Source organism: Chrysemys picta, chromosome 23 (assembly GCF_011386835.1).
Source record: "Chrysemys picta bellii isolate R12L10 chromosome 23, ASM1138683v2, whole genome shotgun sequence".
Taxonomy (NCBI): Eukaryota; Metazoa; Chordata; order Testudines; family Emydidae; genus Chrysemys; species Chrysemys picta.
In genome coordinates, this window is record NC_088813.1 from 874,339 (window position 1) to 897,513 (window position 23,175).

At 47.2% G+C, this 23,175-nt stretch overlaps 1 protein-coding gene across 6 annotated transcripts in view; it reads left to right on the top strand.

The window, feature by feature from the left end:
• The window catches only part of ZMPSTE24 (zinc metallopeptidase STE24), a 114,257-nt gene that overhangs the window by 2,715 nt on the left and 88,367 nt on the right, over window positions 1-23,175 (top strand). For all 6 annotated transcript variants that reach the window (XR_002889769.3, XM_005309379.4, XM_065576789.1 and 3 more), the window contains exon 3: window positions 12,133-12,219. Coding sequence is in view for 5 of the 6 variants with exons in the window: in XM_005309379.4 (XP_005309436.1) it covers window positions 12,133-12,219 (87 nt within the window). In the remaining variant the exon portion in view is untranslated. The remainder of the gene's footprint in view (window positions 1-12,132; window positions 12,220-23,175) is intronic.

Here is a 23,175-nt window from a genome sequence, read left to right on the forward strand (position 1 = left end):
ATAGCAGTACATTACTTCTCTATGTTAACAAGAAAGTCATTGCGCTGACACAGAGCCCTGAGCAGATACAAAATTTGTATCTGCTTCCGATCCACATCCTGCAGAAATGATCCATGGATATCCGCATCAGTGGATGAAGATAACTGCAGACATAAAGTGGATATCAGGGGATTTGCAGGGCTTTAGATATAAAATTTGGATCTGCCTCCGTCCGCAATCTACAAAAATGGTCTGCAAATATCCACAGATACAAAGTGGATATCTACGGACTTAAAGTAAATTGCCCTGGGTAGTTTCCTTGCTAGGACAGCATGCAGACAAGTGCCACATTCATCTGGTAGTAATTGATCATCAGCAGAACTTGTAAGCCTGCTAGACTTGGAGATCTTACTTTATGATTTTGCATTGTTCCTCTTTTCTTTTCCTGGGCAGTATGTGTGCATTTGTATTGATTATTTTTCCTTTAAAAAAATACACCAAAAAAACCTAGAAAATATAATGCGAAAGTTTAAATCTGCAGCCATAGTTCTGTCCCCTTGTGTGGATGCATTATTTAAGTCTTCAATTACATGATCTATTTCTTAAGTGTATATAGAAAACACTGTAAATTTTCATACGGGTAGCAATTTGTAGTACTCTCTGCCAGTGTTCCTTCTAATTTTTCCCACCCATGTGCGGAATGAATTTTGTTATGTGCACCAATATCACCTTCATATTGGTGCACATAACAAAATTGATGTGGTGGGGGTAGGGCCGAGGGGTTCAGAGTGTGGGAGGGGGCTCAGGACTGGGGCAGAGGGTTGGGGTCCAGGAGTGTGAGGGCTCTGGCTGGGGGTGTGGGCTCTGGGGTGGGGCTGGGGATGAGGGACTTTGGGTGTAGGAGGGTGCTCCTGGGCTATGGTCAGGAGAGAGGACTACCCCCAGTTCTCTCTCTCCCCGCAGCATCCCCTGGGCTGGGGGAAAGGTGCCTCTCCTTGCTTCAGCAACTCTGGTGCTGGGGCTTCAGGATAGGCGCCCCTTCTCTGGCCCCAGCAAGTCCAGCTGGGGCTAGGTTTGGGCTGGGAGAGGGGCACCTGGATCTGCGCCGCCCCAGCTGTGCCTGGGGCGGGGCTGGGCCACGCCTGAGTCCACGCCACCGCAGCTGGGTCCGGGCTGCAGCAGAGTTGGGGACCGGGCTAGGTTGGGGGAGGGGCGCCCCTCCTCTGGCTGGTCCCTGGCCATGGCAGGTCCCCGAGCAGATTCCCTGAGTGCCTGTGTGGTGCTAAATAGGTTGCTGCGCGGCCATGCAGCTTACAGGGAACTTAGCTGTCTGCTATGGTGGGAAAGTAGAGAATGATACGCACAACAAAATATACAGTAAAATGTAAGCAACATATAAATGCATTATAATAAAATGTGATAAGACATTATCAGTTTTCATATGCAGTATCAATTAAAGTTCTGTAATTACAATATTAAACACCTTCATATTTTTGTAAATTAGTGTATCTTTTTAGTATATTTTACTGTTCCCATTCTGTATTTTAAAACACTCCTTTATAATAATATTAACAGTTAAGCTAGAAACATACCTACATTTTAATGTCAGTTTTATGGGGTGGGAGTTTAGTTTTCAGAATAATTTAATTAGCATAAGTTGCAAACACCCTTCATAGGTGTAGCTGTTTCCAAAGCAAGGTGTGGAAAACAGCTTATATGACATGTCTGTCATTAAAGTTATACAATACAGTTATGATCATGAGCTGTTATGTGAGAATGCAAAGCTGATCAATTATAAAACAAGGTTGGGAAAAGAGCATCAGCTTGAAATAGTAGAAGATCATATAATTAGACTATTGTAAAACATACACACAGGGAGCAGAGTTAAGAAAGTAAGTTCCATCTTAACTTGCATATTTTCAGTGCTTTTCATGAACTTCAAGTTGCATTTTGTGTTTGTGTATACATGTATTTTACAGTTCTTGATATAACACGCATGATCATGGTATGTGAGTTAGGATTTTTCCAGCAGATTGTAAAATTGTTTTGACACACACAACTTTTTTTTTTTGGACCAACTGGTTACAGTTTTTTAAATTTAAAATGGCCTAATTTTGAAAACAAAAATGGAAAAAAATTGAAAAATTATTTGTTAAGCTGTCATCTCTCTTTTTCCCCATCCTACATTAGTGGATTAATGGTATCATGGCACCACCTACTAGAAGCAAAAAAGCAAGGAGTTCTGAAACCTCATCCTGATAATATTAGCCTCAGTCAGAACAGCCCCTCTCCAGTTTTGTGTTCTCTACGCAGAAACTTGGAGGCTTCGCTTTATCTCCTCTTTTTAGTCTCTCTGTCCCTCTTTCTTTGTCTTGTATGGACACTAAGGGTATGTCTACACTATGAAATTAGGTCAATTTTGTAGAAGTTGATTTTTAGAAACCGATTTTATACAGTCGATTGCGTATGTCCACACTACTGTGGCTAACATCGACTTACAGAGCGGTGCACTGTGGGTAGCTATCTCACAGTTCCCGCAGTTTCCGCTGCCCATTGGAGTTCTGGGTTAAGCCCCCAATGCCTGATGGGGCAAAAACATTGTTGCGGGTGATTTTGGGTACATGTCGTCAGGCCCCCGCTCCCTCCCTCCATGAAAGCAACAGCAGACAATCGTTTCTTGCATTTTTTTCCTGGGTTACCCATGCAGATGCTATACCACGGCAAGCATGGAGCCTGCTCAGCTCACCGTCACTGTACGTTTCCTGGGTTCTCCTGGCAGACCTCGGTGAGGTCGATCAGGGGTGCCTGGACAGACATGGCTATCCTCCTCTTAGAGCACTGAATGGGAGCCAGAGACTTCAGGTCATTCTCTTCTTTAAATTTCGTCTCATGGCGATTCAGTCCTGCCTGGAATATCATGCGAGCTGGAGGCTTCTGCCTCAGGCTGCTCTTCCAGCGGTCGCACCTACCCCAGCCTACCCCTTGCTCCCATGAAGCCTGGACAGTAGTAAGGAGCAGTTCAACTATAGGCTGAGCAAGTGCAGAATGGTGGTAGAATGTGCCTTTGGACATTTAAAAGCTTGCTGGTGCTGTTTGCTGACTGGGTCAAACCTCAGAGCAACCAACATTCCCATTGCTTTTGCTGCTTGCTGTGTGCTCCATAATATCTGTGAGAGTAAGGGGGAGACGTTTATGGCAAGGTGGGAGATTGAGACAAATTGCCTAGTGTCCAATTTTGAGCAGCCAGACACCAGGGCGATTAGAAGAGCACAACAAGGCACGCTGCGCATCAGAGAGGCTTTGAAAACTAGTTTAATGACTGGCCAGGCTTCGGTGTGACAGTTGTCTGTGCTTCTCCTTGATTGAAACCCGCCCCCTTCGTTGATTTTAATTCCCTGTAATCCAACCATCCTCCTCCCTTCGAAATAAAGTAACCATTGTTTTGAAACCCTTCTTCCTTTCTTTCTTTCTTTCTTTCTTTCTTTCTTTCTTTCTTTCTTTCTTTCTTTCTTTCTTTCTTTCTTTCTTTCTTTCTTTCTTTCTTTCTTTCTTTCTTTCTTTCTTTCTTTCTTTCTTTCTTAAAAAAAAAAAAGAGATAACGGACAAGGTAGCCTGGGTGGGGTGGGGGAGGAGGGAAGGACAAGGCCACATTGCTTATTGTAGCCACACTAAAAATCAAACTGTTTGAATGACAGCCTTCTGTTGCTTGGGCCATCCTCTGGAGTGGAGTGGCTGGGTGCCCGGAGCCTCCCCCGCCCACGTTCTTGGGCGTCTGTGTGAGGAGGCTATGAAACATGGGGAGGAGGGTAGGCGGTTATACAGTGGATGCAGCGGGGATCTGTGCTCTTGTTGACTTTCCTGCAGCTCCAACAGATGCTTCATCATGTCCGTTTGCTCCCCCATTAGCCTCAGCATCGCGTCCTACCTCCGCTCTTCGCGCTCACTTAATTCTTTCCTGGCCTCTGCCACTGAATGCCTCCATGCATTAAGCTGCGCCCTATCAGTGCGGGAGGACTGTATGAGCTCAGAAAACATGTCATTGCGAGTGCAGTTTTTTTCGCCTTCTAATCTGCAATAATCTCAGGGACGGAGATGATAGGGGGAGCGTAGAAACATTCTATGCTGTACGATTCTGGGGGGACTGCATGGTCACCAGTGCTGCTGAGTTCGCCACGCTGACCAAACAGGAAATGAAATTCAAAAGTTCCCGGGGCTTTTCCTGTGTACCTGGCTAGTGCATCGGAGTTCAAAGTGCTGTCCAGAGCAGTCACAATGGAGCACTCTGGGATAGCTCCCGGAGGCCAATACCGTCGTTTTGCGTCCACACTACCCCAAATTTGATCCAGCAAGGTCGATTTTAGCGCTATTCCCCTTGCCGGGGGAGGAGCACTGAAGTCAATTTTAAGAGCCCTTTAAGTCGACAGAACGGGGTTGGTTGTGTGGATGCATTCATTTTAAAATGGATCTAACACGGCTAAATTCAACCTAACCCTGTAGTGTAAACCAGGGCTAATGGAAAAATGTGAGGCTGTCGCACTGCATTAAATCAGTGAGAATGTGTGGAAGGCAGAGCTCACAGCTCTTCAGCTGAGCAGTGCCCCGAATCAGGGGTGCTCAGCTGGGGCCTGCCATTCACAGACTGTGAATCCCACTGGTCAGAGGCATGCCGGTGTGTCCGACTTTCCCCAATCCTCAGAAGTAACACCCCAGAAGAAACATGATGGTCATGAGCCCATCTAAGGGCTGTTGGCATGTTCAGTCTTCCCTCATGCTTGGAATTGTGAGCTGCCACAAGAGGGACACTTATAGCTCTAGCAATCTGCCTGCCTGCTATCAACTTCTTCAAATGTTTGCTCATGTGCATTCCATGCTAGGTGTGTGCATGCCATGTGCACAGTTGCTGGAGATTTTTCCCTCAGTGGTATCCATTGGGCCGGCTCTAGCACTCTCTGGAGTCGCATGCAAAGAGTGCTGCTGGCCTCACGCCCTCTCAGTTCCTTCTTACCACCCAGGACAGTTGCTGGAACAGCCCCTCTTGCTGTAGCAAGGCTTCTTTCCCAGTGGTTTGGACTTTCTCTGTACATATTCTCTGAGCTGCTCTGAATCAGCACCGAGAACCTCAATATCCATGCGGAGTGCTCCCCCATACTGCTCTCCATTCCTGGTGCAGAGGAGGAGACATAAACAACGCACCAAGAGAGGGCGTTCTCCAGGGCAGAGGAGGGACAAGCAAGGAGCGACTAGCATAGTGAGCATAGTGGCCACTCGTCCTCCCCCGAGTCTCTGATGGCGCTGCCAACTCTGCCTAGAGTGCTGAGTCCGGTATGGGACTGGCCACCGACTTCCGGGAGCAGCCGTGGGATCAGGCGTCTGCTGGTTCCTTCAATTCCAGAGGCTTTCCAAGCGGCAAAGTACCTGCTGTCACTCCCGATCCTGCTGGCCCCTGAAGGACCCTCGTCAGCCAAGGCAACCGGGGACAGAAAGGAGCAAGGGTTGACAAGCTCCGTGCGGCACCATCCAGAGGCAAGCCCCTCCATGGTCCCGATAGACCACTGGCCTGACCCCAGTTCCTCAGCATGCCTGGAGACAGAAGCGGGTACTGCACTGCTATGGTCTCCAGGGGAAGAACCTTCTTCTGAGTCTGAAGGGGAATACTTGGCTGCACTCAAAACCTACTGGTACACAGTCTACATGCCAGACTTTGGTACCAGCCCTCCTGCTGGCGCGTGGCCACTGGGCCACTGGCTAATACAGTGGCAGTATTGGAATCCTTCAGGGTTTCCCCTGGTACTGGGCCCCCCTTCCCAATGCTCATACTGAGTGGTGTCAGAAAGGTGAGCTACTCTCTCTTCCTGTCTGACATTGGACCCTGATTTCAGTACCGACCCCGGTAAATGGCCCCAATGGATGTGGTGGAGGAGTAGGAAGGAGCCCCTCCTCTGGCACAAGCCGCCTCCTTGTCATCCCCGGCGAGGCAGTTGCAGGCCCTAGTAACCCACTCCTGCAGGATGACTTCAGGGCCCACCAGGAGTTCCTGAAAAGGGTCATTGCGAATTTAGGCCTGGAAGTTGAGGAGCTTAAGGAATCAGCACACCGCCTGATCAGCATCCTGGCTGCAGCTGCTCCCTCCAGAGTGGCCTTGCCTGTTAACGAAGCGGTCGATGGGCTCCATCAGAACACTGTGGCAGTCTTCTTCTCTGCCCCCCACCTCAAAAAGGTCAGAAAAGAAATACTATGTCCCAGCCACTGGGTTTGAGTACCTTTACTCACCCCCCTTGCCGCCCACCGGGGTCTCTGGTACTGTTGGCGGCGAATGAGCGGGACAGACGGGCAGTCGAGTGCTACCCACAAAAATAGAGTCCAAGAGACTGTACCTGTTTGGATGTATGGTTTCGACAAGTGATCTCTAGTTACATATCTCCAACCAGAAGACCCTGCAGCGGAGGTACAATTTTAATCTGTGGGACTCATTGACCAAATTTAAGGAGACTCTGCCATAGGAGTCAAGGCAGGAGTTGTTCACAGCCATCCTAGAGGAGGGCTAGACTGTGTCCAGGACTTCCCTCCAGGCGGCTTGATATGTGGCTGACTCAGCAGCCAGTACTATGGCATCGGCAGTCATCAGCAATCATTTGGCCTCCCTCTTGAAGTGCAGCAGTCCATCCAGGACCTCCCCTTTGAGGGCATCTCCCTGTTCTCTGAACAGACAGACTCAAAGTTTCACAGCCTCAAGGACTGGAGGGCCACTTTTCTCTCCTTGGGCCTTTATACACTTGCAGCTTCCAGGAAGCACTTTAGGCCCCAATAGCCTCTCAGGTTTGCAGTGTCTCCCAAGTAGGAACCCTTCAGAAGAAAAGGAAAGGGTTATAAGTGGCGCCAACACCTCCCTCCTACCACAGCCTCCCAAACGGTCTCTCATAGATATCCCAGCAGGGCCAGGCAGGCCTTTTCAAGGTATGTCCGAGGGCGATATGCCAGTCTTGACTCCAGATCCATCTCCCCTTTTATTTTTGGACTGCCTGTCACCCTTCAACCCAGTGTGGTCAGATATAACGTCGGACTATTGGGTACTGAGTACAGTAACTGTCAGTTACGCTCTCCAGTTTTCATCCACCCCACCCTCCACCTCTGTCCCTCTTCAGGGACGATTCTCACAAGCTGCTTCTTGTCCAGGAGGTGCAAGCCCTCCTATATGTGGGGGTCGTAGAGGAGGTTCCTCAGGACTTAAGAGGGAAGGGGTTTTTACTCCCGATATTTCCTAATCCTGAAGGCTGGGAGCGAGGGAGAGGGGAAAGCTACAACCTATCCTGGACCTGCGTCGCTTCTACAAATATTTCAAGAAAGTCAACAGAAGTCAATTCTAGTCCCAGTTCAGAGAATAGAGTTCTTTGGGGCAGTGCTCGACTTGACCCAGGCCAAAGCCTCCCTACCGGAAGCCCAATTCTGAGGTATCACACCTGATTTCCAAGGTCCCGATCCCCCCCAATAACGACCGCTCAGTTTTGCCTCAAACTATTTAGACACATGATGGCATGTACCTGCCTCGTGCAGTATGCAAGGTTGTGCCTCATACCTCTCCAGATATGGCTGGTATCAGTCTACTCCCCGAGCAGACACCACCTGGACTCTACTCACAATTCCGCCTCTGGGCGTGGTGGAGAGACCCAGGATCCATAATGGAAGTGGTACCCTTTGCTGCCCCTGAACTGTCGATAACCCTATTCTTGGATGCGTCAGACCTGGGATGGGGAGCCCACCTTGTCAGTATCATCTTCCAGAGGTAGGGGCCTTCCCAGGTGGACCTGTTTGCCACCAGACAGAACAGGAAATGCCATCAGTTCTGTTGGCTGCGCGGGCACAGCCTGGGTTCCCTCTCCAATGCTTTCCAGCTCTCATGGGCAGATCACTTACTGTACGCTTTCCCACCGATCACCTTGGTTCATAAGGTCCTTCTAAACATCAAACAGGACAAGGCGAAGGTTATCCTGATAGCACCGGCGTGGCCATCCCAGCATTGGTTCGATACGCTTCTGAACCTCTCAGTGGCAGTGCCACTCGTGCTTCCACTCCTCCCGGACTTGATTTCACAAGACCATGGCTAACCTCACCTCGTCTTCCTGCATCTGACTGTATGGTGGTTGTGTGACTGAAGCCTGAGGAGCAGGCCTGCTCAGATCAGGTTAGACAGGTCTTGCTAGGTAGTAAAAAGCCTTCCTCCAGGCTGGCCCAGTGGAAACGTTTCACTTGTTGGGTCTCTGAACAGAATCTTTCTCCATCCCAATCTTCTCTGCAGACTTTCTTGGACTACCTGCTCCACCTAAAGCATCAGGATCTGGCTCGCTCATCTATTAAGGTTCACTTGGCAGCCATCCACCCGTCTGTGAATGGCAGATCAGTGTTCTTCCACGAGATGATGGTCAAGTTTCTCAGGGGGCTGGAAAGACTTTACCCTTAGGTTCGTGAATCGACCCTCCCCCTCCTCCCCCTTGCCATGGGTTTCACAGGGCCTCCCGTCAAGCCATTAGTATCATGTCCCATACTTCTGCTCTCTTGGAAGGTCGTCTTCCAGATAGCGATCATCTCAGCCAGAAAGGTCTCTGAGATTAAGCCTTATGTCAGAACTCCCTTATATGGTGCTCTTCAAGGACAAGGTCCAGCTGTGTCCCCATCCGGCCTTCCTACCAAAAGTGATGTCGCAATTCCACAACAACCAGGACATTTTTCTACCTGTCTTCTTTCCAAAACTTCACAAGACTACTGGGGAACATTGGATGTTAGGTGGGCCCTCACAATCTATATTGAGAGAACTAAGCCCTTCAGCAAGTCTACACAACTCTTTGTAGCAGTAGTGGAAAGGATGAGAAGGGTACCTGTGTCATCCCAAAGAATCTCGTCCTGGATAATTGCCTGTATCCAAACTTGCTACAAACAGGCGAAGGTTCTGCCTCTGGCCATAGTGATCACTCATTCCACAAGAGCCCAGGCTTTCTAGGCAGCATTCATCACAGGGGTACCAATCCAGGACATCTGCAGGGCTGCTACCTGGCTGTTGGTTCATATTTGTGCTTCCCGCTATGCCATCATCCAACAGGCCTGTGATGATGTCAGTTTCAGGAGAGCAGTATTGCAGTCAGCATGTCCATGAACTCCAAGTCCACCTCGAGGGGTACTGCTTGTGAATCACCTAGTATGGAATGGACATGAGCAAGCACTCAAAATAAAAAAACAGTTACTAACCTTTCCTAACTGTTGTTCTTCGAGATTTGCTGCTCATGTCCATTCCAGAACTGACCCTCCTACCCCTCTGTCAGAATTACCGGCAAGGGGGCGTAGGGCTGGGGGCGCTCTTTATACCAGCGCATAACTGCATAACTCAAAGGCTGCTAGAGCTGGACCAACGGATACCTCTGAGGGAAAAATCTCTGGAAGAACAACAGTAATGAAAGGTTAGTAAATATTTTATCTTGTCTCAGCTTGCAGCTTGTTGCCATAGCTAATACGGCCCTGTGGTAGCATCTTTGCATCCACAAAGTCCAGAGCTGCAGTTCTGGTAAGTCCGACTTTGGGAATAACTGACTAGATGGTAGTAGTGCTGAAAAGGATCTGGGGGTTAGAATGGATCACAAATTGAATATGAGTCAACAATGTGGTGCAATTGTGAAAAAGGCTGGTATCATTCTGGGGTGTATTAACAGGTGGGTGTAAGACATGGAAGGTGGTAGTTCTGCTCTAGCTGGCCTCCTCTGGAGTATTGTGTTGAGTTCTGGACACCACACTTGAGGAAAAATGTGGACAAATTGGAAAGAACCCGGAGGAGAGCAAGAAAAAAAAAAAAGGGAGGGATAGGTCAGTGGTTTGAGCATTGGCCTGCTAAACCCAGGGTTGTGAGTTCACTCCTAGTCTATAAGGTGCCACCGGACTCTTTGCTGCTTATAAAGAGGACTGCGATCAGTTGTTTTCCATGTCTCTTGAGGGTAGGATAAAAAGCAATTGGTTTAATCTGGAACAAAGGAGATTTAGGTTTGATATTAAGAAAATGTTTCTATTGATAAGGATAGTTAAGCTCTGGAATAAGCTTCCAAGGGATGTTATGGAATCCCCATCATTGAAGGTTTTTAAGAACAGGTTGGACAAACACCTGTCAGGGATGGTTTAGGTTTACTTGGTCCTGCTTCAGCACAGGAGACTAGGTTAGATGACTTTTTGAATTCCCTTCTAGATGTCCATTTCTATCGTTCTGAGATTTCCTTCTGTCAGTATTAGTGTGTTTTAAAGACCAGTGATTCATCTTGGGATCCCTCAGTATGTCTTGATCTTCATTAACAAGCTAGGATATGTACCTTTCTTTGACACTTTAGGGCAGACTTGTGTCCTTTAAGATACTTTCTTTGTTGCAGCAATCTCACAATGATGAGGGAGTGAGCTCATCTTTAATCATCCCTTCTCCTCACCCTCTGTTCTTTCTAGAAAGTTTTTTTTATTAGCTTACTCTTTGTCCCCAAAGTGAACACCCAGTTCCATGTGAGTGAACCCATTGTTCTTCATCTGTCTGAACCCGGTACTCCCTTCGGACAATAGGCTGTGTTTTGTTAAGCGTGTTCTCAAGTTCGATCTTAATAATTCTCAGGAATTTAGAAAGTCAAAACCGCTGTCTCTGTTTGGAGGGTTTTAAAGGCTGCAGCTAATGCCAGTGTTGCTTTTTGTGCTTTAGGCTGCATTCTTGCAGCATATGACCAGGTTGGTGGGCTTGGCTTGGATTTATCAGGTGCTACTTGGCTAGAAAAGCTTCCTCTTTATGGGCAGTGAGCATTCATTTCCTAGGTATATAAGGTGGCAATCTGGTCGTCATCCTGCTTCTTGATATACCTCCTCATTAACTGGGCCTCTTTGCTTCTCAGGCTGTCTTTTGGCTCTAGGGCCCTGCTAGCAACACGGTAAGGTAGGCCTCCTGCGACAACTGCTTGTTACATACACTGTCTGTCCAGTAATGCACTTTCGTAGGTGGGAGAAGTGAGAGGCATATGACAAAGGAACATTACTTACTGGTAATTCTGTTTGTCATAGTTTCCTCTTCTCCCCTCCTTCCCCCCCCCCTTACAAGGTGCTTGCCTGTTACTTATCTTGGTGTCTTACAGACTGACTTGGAAGTTAGACTAGAGGGAGGCTTTCTGGCTGAAACTCATGTAATCAAGATGGGGTTTCAGAACTCTTTGACTCCTTTCTTCCAATAGGTGAAACTACAGCACTGTCTGGCCATTAATCCTGTGTAGTAGAATGATAGAAGAGGAAAATGCAACTAACAGAATGTGATTTTAGGTTTTTTTCCCTTTCATCTCGCTTTATTCATGATCTTTTACCGAAGAGAGTTAACAACTTGTCTTTATATTACCTTTCGTCAATAACTAGAATTCTGGGTGTTAGAGGCTCCAAAAGGTTAGAGGCAACTTGCAAGGGCAGAAACACAGTTTTTCTTGTGTCCTTTTGCCATCTTTTATGATATCTAAACTTCAGCCTGAAAGTTGTTTTACTTTAAAAAAACAAACAAACAAAAAAAACCCTGCTTGTTTTTGTATATCAGAAATTAGGTTCTATCCAGGCTGGAAGATGTAAAAGTCAGACTACACCTCTACCCCAATATAACACGAATTCAGGTATAATGCGATAAAGCAGTTCTCTGGAGGGACGGGGGGGAGGGGCTGCGCACTCCGGTGGATCAAAGCAAGTTTGATATAACGTGGTTTTCACCTGGCTCCCGAGGACAGCATTATATCGGAGTAGAGGTGTATTTGAAAGTCTGTTTTTGTTTTTTATCAGCTATTTAACTTCACTGATTGTCATTATGAATAAGGAAGCCTTGTTAAAGATGTACCCCCAAATCTTCAATTAAGGTAGTAGAGGCCACATTAAACATGCCCTGAGATGTCCCAACATTTCCCAAGCAAAACCAAGGAAGGTCTGACTTGCTATTCCTGATATCTAAGGTTAAAGGGGCGGGGGGGGGACCTTTCAAGTGTTCTTTATATATTGTAAAGAAGCAAAAAGATGTTAAAAAAAATTCCAGGTCACTTTTCAAAATTGGTCTTGTCTTTTCAGGCTTTTTTGCTCCATGATAGCACAGAATGAATTGAATCCATTGCATGTTTTTTGTTATAGTTGATTCTTCTCTGTGGAGGAATTCCTTTCCTTTGGAATGTATCTGGACAAATCTCTGGTCGTGCTGGTTTTGAACCAGAATACGAGGTAAGCATTTTTAACTGTTTGTGAAAATGATGGGTTCCTAAACTGTGTGTATAACAGAATTTATGGTAAAGCTCCCATTTAGTTTTATTGTACTGTAGAGTAAAAAAAGTTTATATATTTATAGTTAATTTTCTGATATGGTGAACTGGATGGTTCTGAGGACTGATGATAGTATATGAAGCCTTTTGTTACTAGATCACTAATTCAAATCCTGCCTGGTCTCTGGCCATCAAACAGCTTTTTGTCACACAAGTCAATTGAGATGGTTATCAGTTTTTTAGTGGCACCCTTTTGCAGTCTCAGAATGGACACAAAGAGGGCTCACTCCTAGATGTGGTTTTTCCAGGTCAGAGATGTGGGGAGGAAGTGTGAGGCTTCCTGGGTGATGTCTATTTGGTGAATTAAATAAATAAATAAAGTTTAAAAAAAAGTAAAATTAATGGAGATATCCTATCTCCTAGAACTGGAAGGAACCTTGAAAGGTCATCGAGTCCAGCCCCCTGCCTTCACTAACAGGACCAAGTACTGATTTTGCCCCAGATCCGTAAGTGGTGCCCTCAAGGATTGAATTCACAACCCTGGGTTTAGCAGGCCAATGCTCAAACCCCTGAGCTATCCCTCCCCCACCCCCTCAATGAATTCGTGTTCTTCTCAATGCTGGAAGCCCTGACAAGTAAGAAAAAATACTTACAGTGAATAATTTAAAATGGAAAGAAACTTTTTTTCCTTCTCCCTCATTGTATTGCCTTGGCAGATCCCCATGTAACCACCATAGAGGGGGTAAATTACCTTGCCTTACCTATCCCTCAGTTCTTTTCTGGTCATGGTAGTCCTGGATCCCAACCTTCTTTTTGCATGGTCTAAGGCTATTGCTACACTATGGGCACTATAGTGGTACAGCTGTAGGGTAGATGCTTTCTGTTGTTCCATAACTGTAGGCACTCCACCTCCTCGAGTGATGGTAGCTAGCTCTGTCTGCACAGGTAGGTTGGCATAGCTAGGGCACTTGGGGTGTTGTTTTCCCCCCCACACACCCTGAGCACCATAGTTATGTCAACCTAACTTTTAGGTGTAGACCAGGCCTTAATTTTTACTGCTAAAAGTAAACACTATGTAAAACTTTATCTTTTGTTGAATAGTTTTTAGTATAAAAACTGATCCAAACCCATAGAAGTCAATGGGAAGACTCCCGTTGATTTCTGTAGACTCTGGATAAAGCCCATAGTTAAGATTTGTTTTTGTAGCATTTAGGATTTATCAGTCAGAATTTGCTGCTATGGTAGACAGAGTGTGCAGAATAGGAGAAGAGACTTTCTTCTTGCTGTTCAAGTAGGTCACGTTCAAACCAGCAATGCAACTTCAGCATTTTGTTTAGAAACATTTTAAGCTACAGTCCCACAATCAAGAAAGAAGGCCATATTGGATAAGAAACTTACCTGGTTTAGAGGGGAATTAAAACAGACAAAAAACAAATGGAAGAAAAGAGAAGTTGATAGTAATGAACATAAATCAGAAGCTAGGAATTGGAAAAAAATGATGAGGGAAGCAAAGTGACACTAGGATGAGACTACCTACTATGGCATTTAGCCGATCTGTCACTGCAGCAAATGTCTACAATGACTGATGATGGTACATTAGATGGGGAGGGCTCTGAATTACTACAGAAACTTCTTTCCCGTATGTCTTGCTGTGGGTCTTGCCCATGTTCTTAGGGTCCAATTGATCTCCATATTTGGGGTCGGGAAGGAATTTTCCCCCTGTTCAGGTGGTAGAGACCCTGGGGTTTTTCACCTTCCTCCAGAGCATGGGGCATGGGTCACTTGAAGGTTTAACCTAGTGTAAATTGTGGGCTCTCTGTTACTTGAATTCTTTAGTTCATGATTTGAGGACTTCAGTAACTCAGCCAGAGGTTAGGGGTCTATTATAGGAATGGGTGGGTGAGATTCTGTGACCTGCAATGTGCAGGAGGTCAGATTAGATGATCATGATGATTCTGATCTTAGAGCAGAGGGGACGGGGCCATGACCACCCCACTCTTTAACAAAAGAAACCACCTTGGTGGCCAAGGGCGGGTAGTGCCGGATTCGCTCTGCTCCAGAGAGGCACTGCATTCTCCTCCTCATCATCATCAGCCCCATATCACCTGGGGCTGCTCCGCCGCCTACCTGCATCTCATGGGCGGACTCCCTGTATGGCTGCAGCTCACAGCCTGGCTCCGAAAGCAACAGACGCGTCCCAGTCCAGGCAGAGGACGCCCAACTCAGACTGAGGGTGGGTGCGGATGCCCACTGCAGTGTTGAGAGGGGGGAGGGGAGTCCATGGGTACAGTTTGGGGATCAGCAGGGGGTCATTGGCTCCCCAAACAGAGGCAAGGTGTGGTGTGTGTGGGGGGTGCACGCTGAGTCACTGCCACTGCTCCACTCCTCCCCCCATTTTTGTGAGCACGGAGCTGCTCTGCCTGAGGGAAAAGGGGGCTCTGTCCGTCTCACACTGTGTCTTCCTCCTCTTCTGCATGTTCCTGGCTCACTCAGTTCCTCTCCCCAGCATCCACTTTGCTGCCTCTTGCAAGGGTGGGGGGGAGTGGGGAAGGGATAAGGCGCGGGGCGGAGGGGGGAGTGAAGGGGTTGGGAGGGGATAGAGCAGGGAGGGGGAAACTCAAAGCTATTAGGGGAAATCTTCCTGGCAATGTGATCTCTGCCTTAGGCTGTGGAATAGTCTCCTTTGGGACTTTTAAAAGGAGACTGGACAAAACATACCGTAAGGATCAGCCCTGCATTGGTGGCAGGAGAGACCGAGCCGGGATGATCACAGAGGGCTTTTTTCCCTGTAACTTCTATAATTCCATCCCACTATTCAGGGAGTACAAATTCTGGTACTAAAGGCCTGGGTGCCTGGATCCCATTGCACTGGGATTGTGAATTAATACCTTGATATGCAACTCCTACTGGGCCAGTAGTGCAGATCCTGCTGCTAGTAAAGCTGTTTGCAGGTGCCCTTGTGTTTAGCTGAACCCTTACACTCAGGGATTGAGTGCATCCCCACTATACTGAGAGCATGCACTGTGACACTGCTATCTTGCTGTGTGGATCCCAGTGTGCTTGTACTGTGAATTTTTGACATGCTGCTACATTAATCTCATTGTGCTGGTAGTACTAGTTCTCTGGTGTAATGATGACATTATGCTAGGAATATGAATCCTGAAAATAGTGCTCTGGTGTAATGGTCACTCTGGGCTGTTAATGTGAATCCTCCATTTTTGTATGCAGTATTGTTGTACCTCTTCTTCTGTTGGTGAGAGAGACAAGCTTCTGAGCTTATGCAGAACTCTTCTTCAGGTCTGTAAGCTCGAAAGCTTGTCTCTCTCACCAATGGAAGCTGGTCCAATAAAATATATTACATCACCCACCTTGTCTCTCTAATATGAATCCTGTCATGGCCCTTTTGGATGCACCCTAACATACTGAGAGCATGAATCTTGGCCACTAGAGGAGGAGTGTAAATCTTGATGCCAGAAGCCTGCTGTGTAGAGCTCACGCCACTCTGAGCCTGGGAGTTTTAATTTTGGCATGTGTATCCTGATGCCAATCCATGAAGGCAGTGGAGTTTGGAAATAAGGTGAACACAGGGCTAATCTTATGGTTGGGCACTGTGGTCAGGGGGGCGCTGTGATCAAGAGGCAAGGAGAGGGTTGGGCTTGGGGTGCAAAGTCATGGAAGGGAACTTAGGGCAATGGGGGGAGGCAGTGGGGCCCAGGAGTGATAGGGGAGGGATTCCTCTGCCACTTTGACCTTAGCGCCCCCCCCCACACACACACTTTTACAAAGGTTCAGGCACCTTGCCTTAAAGTCAATGAAGCTAATGGATGACATCAAGAAGGCTGAGGTATTTAATGCCTGTTTTGCTTCAGTCTTCACTAAAAAGGTAAATTGAAACCAGATACATAACACAATTAATATTAACTACCAGGGGAAGAAATGCAAGCCAAAAATATGGAAAGAACAGGTTAAAGAATATTTAGATAAGTGAAAAGTGCTCAAGTCAGCAGGGCCTGATGAAATTCACCCTAGTGTACTTATGGAACTAGCTGAAGCTATATCAGAACTGTTAAACTAAGAACTTTTAAACTAAGAGATGGGGGATTGCTGCAGCGGAGCACGTGGACAGAGACTTCTCTTAGAGGAGAGTCTATTGATAGAGATTCTCTAGGTTCTAGTCAGGAGGAGAGGCGGAAGATAAAGTATGGGCCAGATTAGACGAGAAACATTCACATAATAAAGAATCTGACACATCAGAAAAGGGCAGACAAATAAACAGTTACAGGTTTTTAAAGTGCTTGTACACAAATGCTAGAAGTCTAAATAATAAGATGGGTGAACTAGAGTGCCTTGTGTTAAAGGAGGATATTGATATAATAGGCATCACAGAAACCTGGTGGAGTGGGGACAATCAATGGGACACAATCATTCTGGGGTACAAAATATATTGGAAGGACAGAACAGGTACTGTGGGGGGGAGTGGCACTATATGTGAAAGAAAATGTAGAATCAAATGAAGTAAAAATCTTAAATGAATCCACATGTTCAATAGAATCGCTGTGGATAGTAATTTCATGCTCTAATAAGAATATAACAGTAGGGAGCTATTATCGACCACCTAACCAGGACAGTGATAGTGCTGATGAAATGCTGCTAAGGGAGATTAGAGAGGCTATCAAAATAAAGAACTCGATAATAGTGGGGGATTTCAATTATCCCCATATTGACTGGGTACATGTTACCTCAGGACGAAATGCAGACACAAAATTTCTCAATACTTTAAATGACTGCTTCTTGGAGCAGCTGGTACAGGAACCCATAAAGGGAGAGGCAATTCTCGATTTAGTCCTGAGTAGAACACAGGATCTAGTCCAAGAGGCAACTATAATAGGACCGCTTGGAAATAGTGACCATAATATACAACATTTAACATTCCTGTGGTGGGAAGAACATCTCAACAGCCCAACACTGGCATTTAATTTCAGAAAGGGGAACTATGCAAAAATGAGTAGGTTAGTTAAACAGAAATTAAAAGGTATAGTGACTAGAGTGAAATCCCTGCAGGCTGCATAGACCCTTTTCAAAGACACCATAATAGAGGTCCAACTTAAATGTATACCCAAAATTAAAAAACACAGTAAAAGGACTAAAAAAGAGCCACCGTGGCTTAACAACCATGTAAAAGAAGCAGTGAGAGATAAAAAGGCATCTTTTAAAAAGTGGAAGTCAAATCCTAGTTAGGTAAATAGAAAGGAGCATAAACACTGCCAAATTAAGTGTAAAAATGTAATCAGAAATGCCAAAAAGGAGTTTAAAAAACAGCTAGCCAAAAACTCAAAAGGTAATAACAAAATGTTTTTTAAGTACATCAGAAGCAGGAAGCCTGCTAAACAATCAGTGGGGCCCCTGGACGATCGAGATACAAAAGGAGCGCTTAAAGACGATAGTTATTGCGGAGAAACTAAATGGATTCTTTGCTTCAGTCTTCATGGCTGAGGATGTTAGGGAGATTCCCAAACCTGAGCCGTCCTTTGTAGGTGACAAATCTGAGGAATTGAAGTGTCACTAGAGGAGGTTTTGGAATTAATTGATTAACTTAACAGTAACAAGTCACCGGGACCAGATGGCATTCACCAAGACTTCTGAAAGAACTCAAATATGAAATTGCGGAAATATTAACTATGATTTGTAACCTGTCCTTTAAATCGGACAGGTTCTGTACCCAATGACTGGAAGATAGCTAATGTAACGCCAATATTTAAAAAGGATCTAGAAGTGAGCCTGGCAATTACAGTCCGATAAGTCTAACGTCAGTACGGGGCAAATGAGTTGAAACCATAGTAAAGAATAAAATTGTCAGACACATAGAAGAATGTAACTTGTTGGGCAAAAGTCAACATGGTTTCTGTAAAGGGAAATCATGTCTTACTAATCTATTAACGTTCTTCAAAGGGGTCAACAAATATGTGGACAAGGGGGATCCAGTGGACATAGTGTACTTAGATTTCCAGAAAGCCTTTGACAAGGTCCCTCGCCAAAGGCTCTTACGTAAATTAGGTTGCCATGAGAACAGGGAAGATCCTTTCATGGATTGAGAACTGGTTAAAAGATAGGGAACAAAGGTTAGGAATAAATGATAAATTTTCAGAATGGAGAGGGGTAACTAGTGGAATTCCCAAGGGTCAGTCCTAGGACCAATCCTATTCAATTTATTCATAAATGATCTGGAGAAAGGGGTAAACAGTGAGGTGTCAAAGTTTGCAGATGATACTAAACTGCTCAAGATAGTTTAGACCAAAGCAGACTGTGAAGAATTTCAAAAAGATCTCACAAAACAAAGGGTATGTCTACACTACGGGATTAATTCGGATTTGAGAAACAGGTTGTATAAAGTCGAAATGAGTGCGGCCACACTAGCACAGTAATTCGGTGGCGTGCGTCCAAGTACCGGGGCTAGCGTCGATTTCTGCACCGTTGCACTGTGGGTAGCAATTCCATAGCTATCCCATAGTTCCCGCAGTCTCCCGCGCCCATTGGGATTGTGGGTTAAGATCCCAGTGCCTGATGGGACAAAAAACATCGTCGCAGGTGGTTCTGGGTACAGCCTCACTTCCTCCCTCCCTCCCTCCCTCCCTGCATGAAAGCAACGGACGGCAGACAACCATTTTCGCGCCTTTTTTCCTGGGTGGGTGAACACTGCAGACTCCATACCACGGCAAGCATGGAGCCCGCTGAGGTCAAGACAGCACTCATGAATATTGTAAACACCTCGCGCGTTCTCGTGGAGTTTATGCTCAGCCAGGACCAGAAAAACGAGGAGAGGAGGCAGCGGCGGCGGCAGCGCAGCGACAAGCATGATGAGGACATGGACACGGACACGGACACAGAATTCAGTGAAACCACAGGCCCCGGTGCTTTGGAGATCATGTTGTTAATGGGGCAGATTCTATCCATGGAACGCCGATTCTGGGCAAGGGAAACAAGCACAGACTGGTGGGACCGCATAGTGTTGCAGGTCTGGGACGATTCCCAGTGGCTGCGGAACTTTCCCATGCGTAAGGGCACTTTCATGGAACTTTGTGACTTGCTGTCCCCTGCCCTGAAACGCCAGAATACCAAGATGAGAGCAGCCCTCACAGTTGAGAAGCGCGTGGCGATAGCCCTGTGGAAGCTTGCAACGCCAGACAGCTACCGGTCAGTCGGGAATCAATTTGGAGTGGGCAAATCTACTGTGGGGGCTGCTGTGATGCAAGTAGCCAAAGCAATCACTCAGGTGCTGCTACGAAAGTTAGTGACTCTGGGAAATGTGCAGGCTATAGTGGATTGTTTTGCTGCAATGGGATTCCCTAACTGTGGTGGGGCAATAGACGGAACCCATATCCCTATCTTGGCACCGGAGCACCAAGCCACTGAGTACATAAACCGCAAGGGGTACTTTTCAATGGTGCTGCAAGCACTTGTGGATCACAAGGGACGTTTCACCAACATCAACGCGGGCTGGGCGGGAAGGGTTCATGACGCTCGCGTCTTCAGGAACACTACTCTGTTTAAAGGGCTGCAGCAAGGGACTTACTTTCCGGACCAGAAAATAACCGTTGGGGATGTTGAAATGCCCATAGTTATTCTTGGGGACCCAGCCTACCCCTTAATGCCATGGCTTATGAAGCCATACACAGGCAGCCTGGACAGGAGTCAGGAGCTGTTTAACTACAGGCTAAGCAAGTGCAGAATGGTGGTAGAATGTGCATTTGGCCGTTTAAAAGGTCGCTGGCGTTCATTATTGACTCGCTCTGACCTCAGCCAAAGAAATCTCCCCATTGTTATTTCTGCTTGCTGTGTGCTCCACAATCTCTGTGAAAGTAAGGGGGAGACCTTTATGGCGGGGTGGGAGGCTGAGGCAAATCGCCTGGCTGCTGATTACGCGCAGCCAGACACCAGGGCGATTAGAAGATCACACCATGAAGCGCTGTGCATCAGAGAAGCTTTGAAAACCAGTTTCATGGCTGGCCAGGCTACCGTGTGAAATATCTGTTTGTTTCTCCTTCATGAAAACCCTCCCCCTTTACTGACTGATTTTCTGTAAGGAACCCACCCTGCCCCTTCCCCCAGCTTTCTTTCAAACCAAATAAAGTCACTATCATTTAAAAATCATTTATTCTTTATTAATAGATTAGAAAAAGAGGGAGGGAACCCGGGTGGTATTTGGGAGGAGGATTGCTGGGAAGGAAAAAGCCACAAAGAAAAGGTTAAAAAAATGACAGCCTTTTGCTTGGGCTGTCTACTGGGGTGGAATGGGAAGGTGTACGGAGCCTCCCCCCCCGCGTTCTTACACGTCTGGGTGAGGAGGATACGGAACATGGGGAGGGGGGAGGGTGGAACAGGGGCTGAAGCGGCAGTCTGTTTTCCAGCAGCCGTTCCTGAACCTCCACCAGACGCCGGAGCAGCCCCAGCGTTGCATCCTTCATCCTCTGGTCTTCCTGCCGCCATCTCTCATCTCGATCGTCTCTCCTCTCCTCATGTTGGTCCCTCCTCTCCTCACGTTGGTCCCTCCTGTCCTCACGTTCACTGACTTCTTTCCTATACTTTGAAACTGTTTCCTTCCACTCATTCACATGAGCTCTGTCACTCCTGCTGGATTGCATAATTTCAGAAAACATCTCGTCTCGCGTCTTCTTCTTACGACGCCTTATCTGTGATAACCTTCGGGATGGAGGAGGGAGGTTGAGGAATTTGCAGCTGCTGTAGGGAGGGGAAAAAAGAGAGAATTGTTTTAAAAGCTACATTTTGCAGAACAATGCTTATACTCTTTCACGGTGACCAACACTGTTCACATTACATAGCACATGTGATTTCTGTGCAAGGTCGCATTTTGCCTCTTAATGCTGAGTGCCTGTGGCTTTGCTGCTAGAGATCACAGGTCTGGGCAACAGAATTCGGCTTGCATGCGGCCATGGTAAGCTTCTGCGCCGTGCTTTCCCACATACCAAGCATAGCTTGTAGAGTGCTGCAGAAGCCTGGCCAATCTCAGCCAGTTTGGGGGGGGGGCAGTGTGGTGGGGCTTGTCTGGGCCCCTTCAGGCAAGTAGAGTGCTGCGGTTTTTCTGTTAACATTCAGCAGCACCAGAAAACAAACTAACCCCCCCCCCTCGCCATGAATTCTCTGGGATGATCACGGTACCCCTCCCCCCACCGCGTGGCTGGTATCAGGGAAGATCCCTGCAGGCACCAAACTACCCCCCCCCCCCGCCGCCGCCCCCCCCCCCCTCGCCATGAATTCTCTGGGATGATCACGGTACCCTCCCCCCACCGCGTGGCTGGTATCAGGGAAGATCCCTGCAGGCACCAAACTACCCCCCCCCCCCCCGCCGCCGACCCCCCCCCCTCGCCATGAATTCTCTGGGATGATCACGGTACCCTCCCCCCACCGCGTGGCTGGTAACAGGGAAGATCCCTGCTAGCCAAACGCGAAAAACTCAGGGCCAATTTCCCATCTGCGCTTGGCTAACTGCACGGAAGGATTTATTTTCCGCCACAGGCAAACAGCCCAGTAGGAACGGCCACCTCTGTCCCCTTAATTAAGTTCCCGTATTTCAACCAGGTTACCAGGAGTGATATCACTCTCCTGAGGATTACACAAGATAAAGAACGGATGTTGCTTGAATGCCAGCAAACACCGGGACCATACGCTGCCAGGCTTTGTCAGGCAATGATACCAGATTACTTGCTGCAAGCATGGCGTGGTCAAGTGTCCTACCATGGAGGAGGGAATAAAGATGCACTGCCCAGAAACCTTCTGGCAAGGCTTTCGGAGTACCTCCAGGAGAGCTTCATTGAGATGTCCCTGGAGGATTTCCGCTCCATCCCCAGACACGTTAACAGACTTTTCCAGTAGCTACAGACTTTTCCAGTAGCTGAACTGACCGCGAATACAAAGTCAGGCAAAGTAATCATTAAAAAACGTTTGCTTTTAAAACAAGTTTTATATTTTAAAAGGTAAACTCACCTGAGGTCCCTTCCATGGGGTCAGAGTCTTGGGTACTGGCTTGGGAGGGTACTTCAGTCGGGGTGATAAAAAGATCCTGGCTGTTGGGGAGAAGGGAGTGCTGTGTGCTCTCTGCAAGCTCATCCTCCTCCTCCTCCTCTACCCCATCGGCAGAATCCTCAGGCGTCGAGACTATCCCCGACCCAGAATCCACGAACAAAGGTGGGGTAGTGGTGGCAGCCCCCCCTAGAATTGCATGCAGCTCGGCGTAGTAGCGGCATGTCCGCGGCTCTGACCCGGAGCGACCGTTTGCCTCCTTTGTTTTTTGATAGGCTTGTCTGAGCTCCTTGACCTTCACGCGGCACTGCTCAGAGTCCCTATTGTGGCCTCTCTCCATCATGCCCTTGGAAATTTTTTCAAAAGTTTTTGCATTTCGTCTTTTAGAACGAAGTTCTGCAAGCACTGAATCCTCTCCCCATACAGCGATCAGATCCAGTACCTCCCTCACGGTCCATGCTGGTGCTCTTTTTCGATTATCAGCCTGCATGGTTACCTGTGCTGATGAGGTATCTGTGGTCACCTGTGCTCTCCACGCTGGGCAAACAGGAAATGAAGTTCAAATGTTCGCGGGGCTTTTCCTGTCTACCTGGCCAGTGCATCCGAGTTCAGATTGCTGTCCAGAGCGGTCACAATGATGCACTGTGGGATAGCTCCCGGAGGCCAATACCATCGAATTGCGGCCACACTAACCCTAATTCGAATTGCTAAAATCGATTTTGGCGCTACTCCGCTCGTTGGGGTGGAGTACAGAAATCGATTTAAAGGGCCCTTTACATCGAATTAAATAGCATCGTTGTGTGGACGGTTACAGGGTTAATTCGAATTAAAGCTGATAAATCCGAATTAAAGTCGTAGTGTAGACCAGGCCAAAGTGATTGGG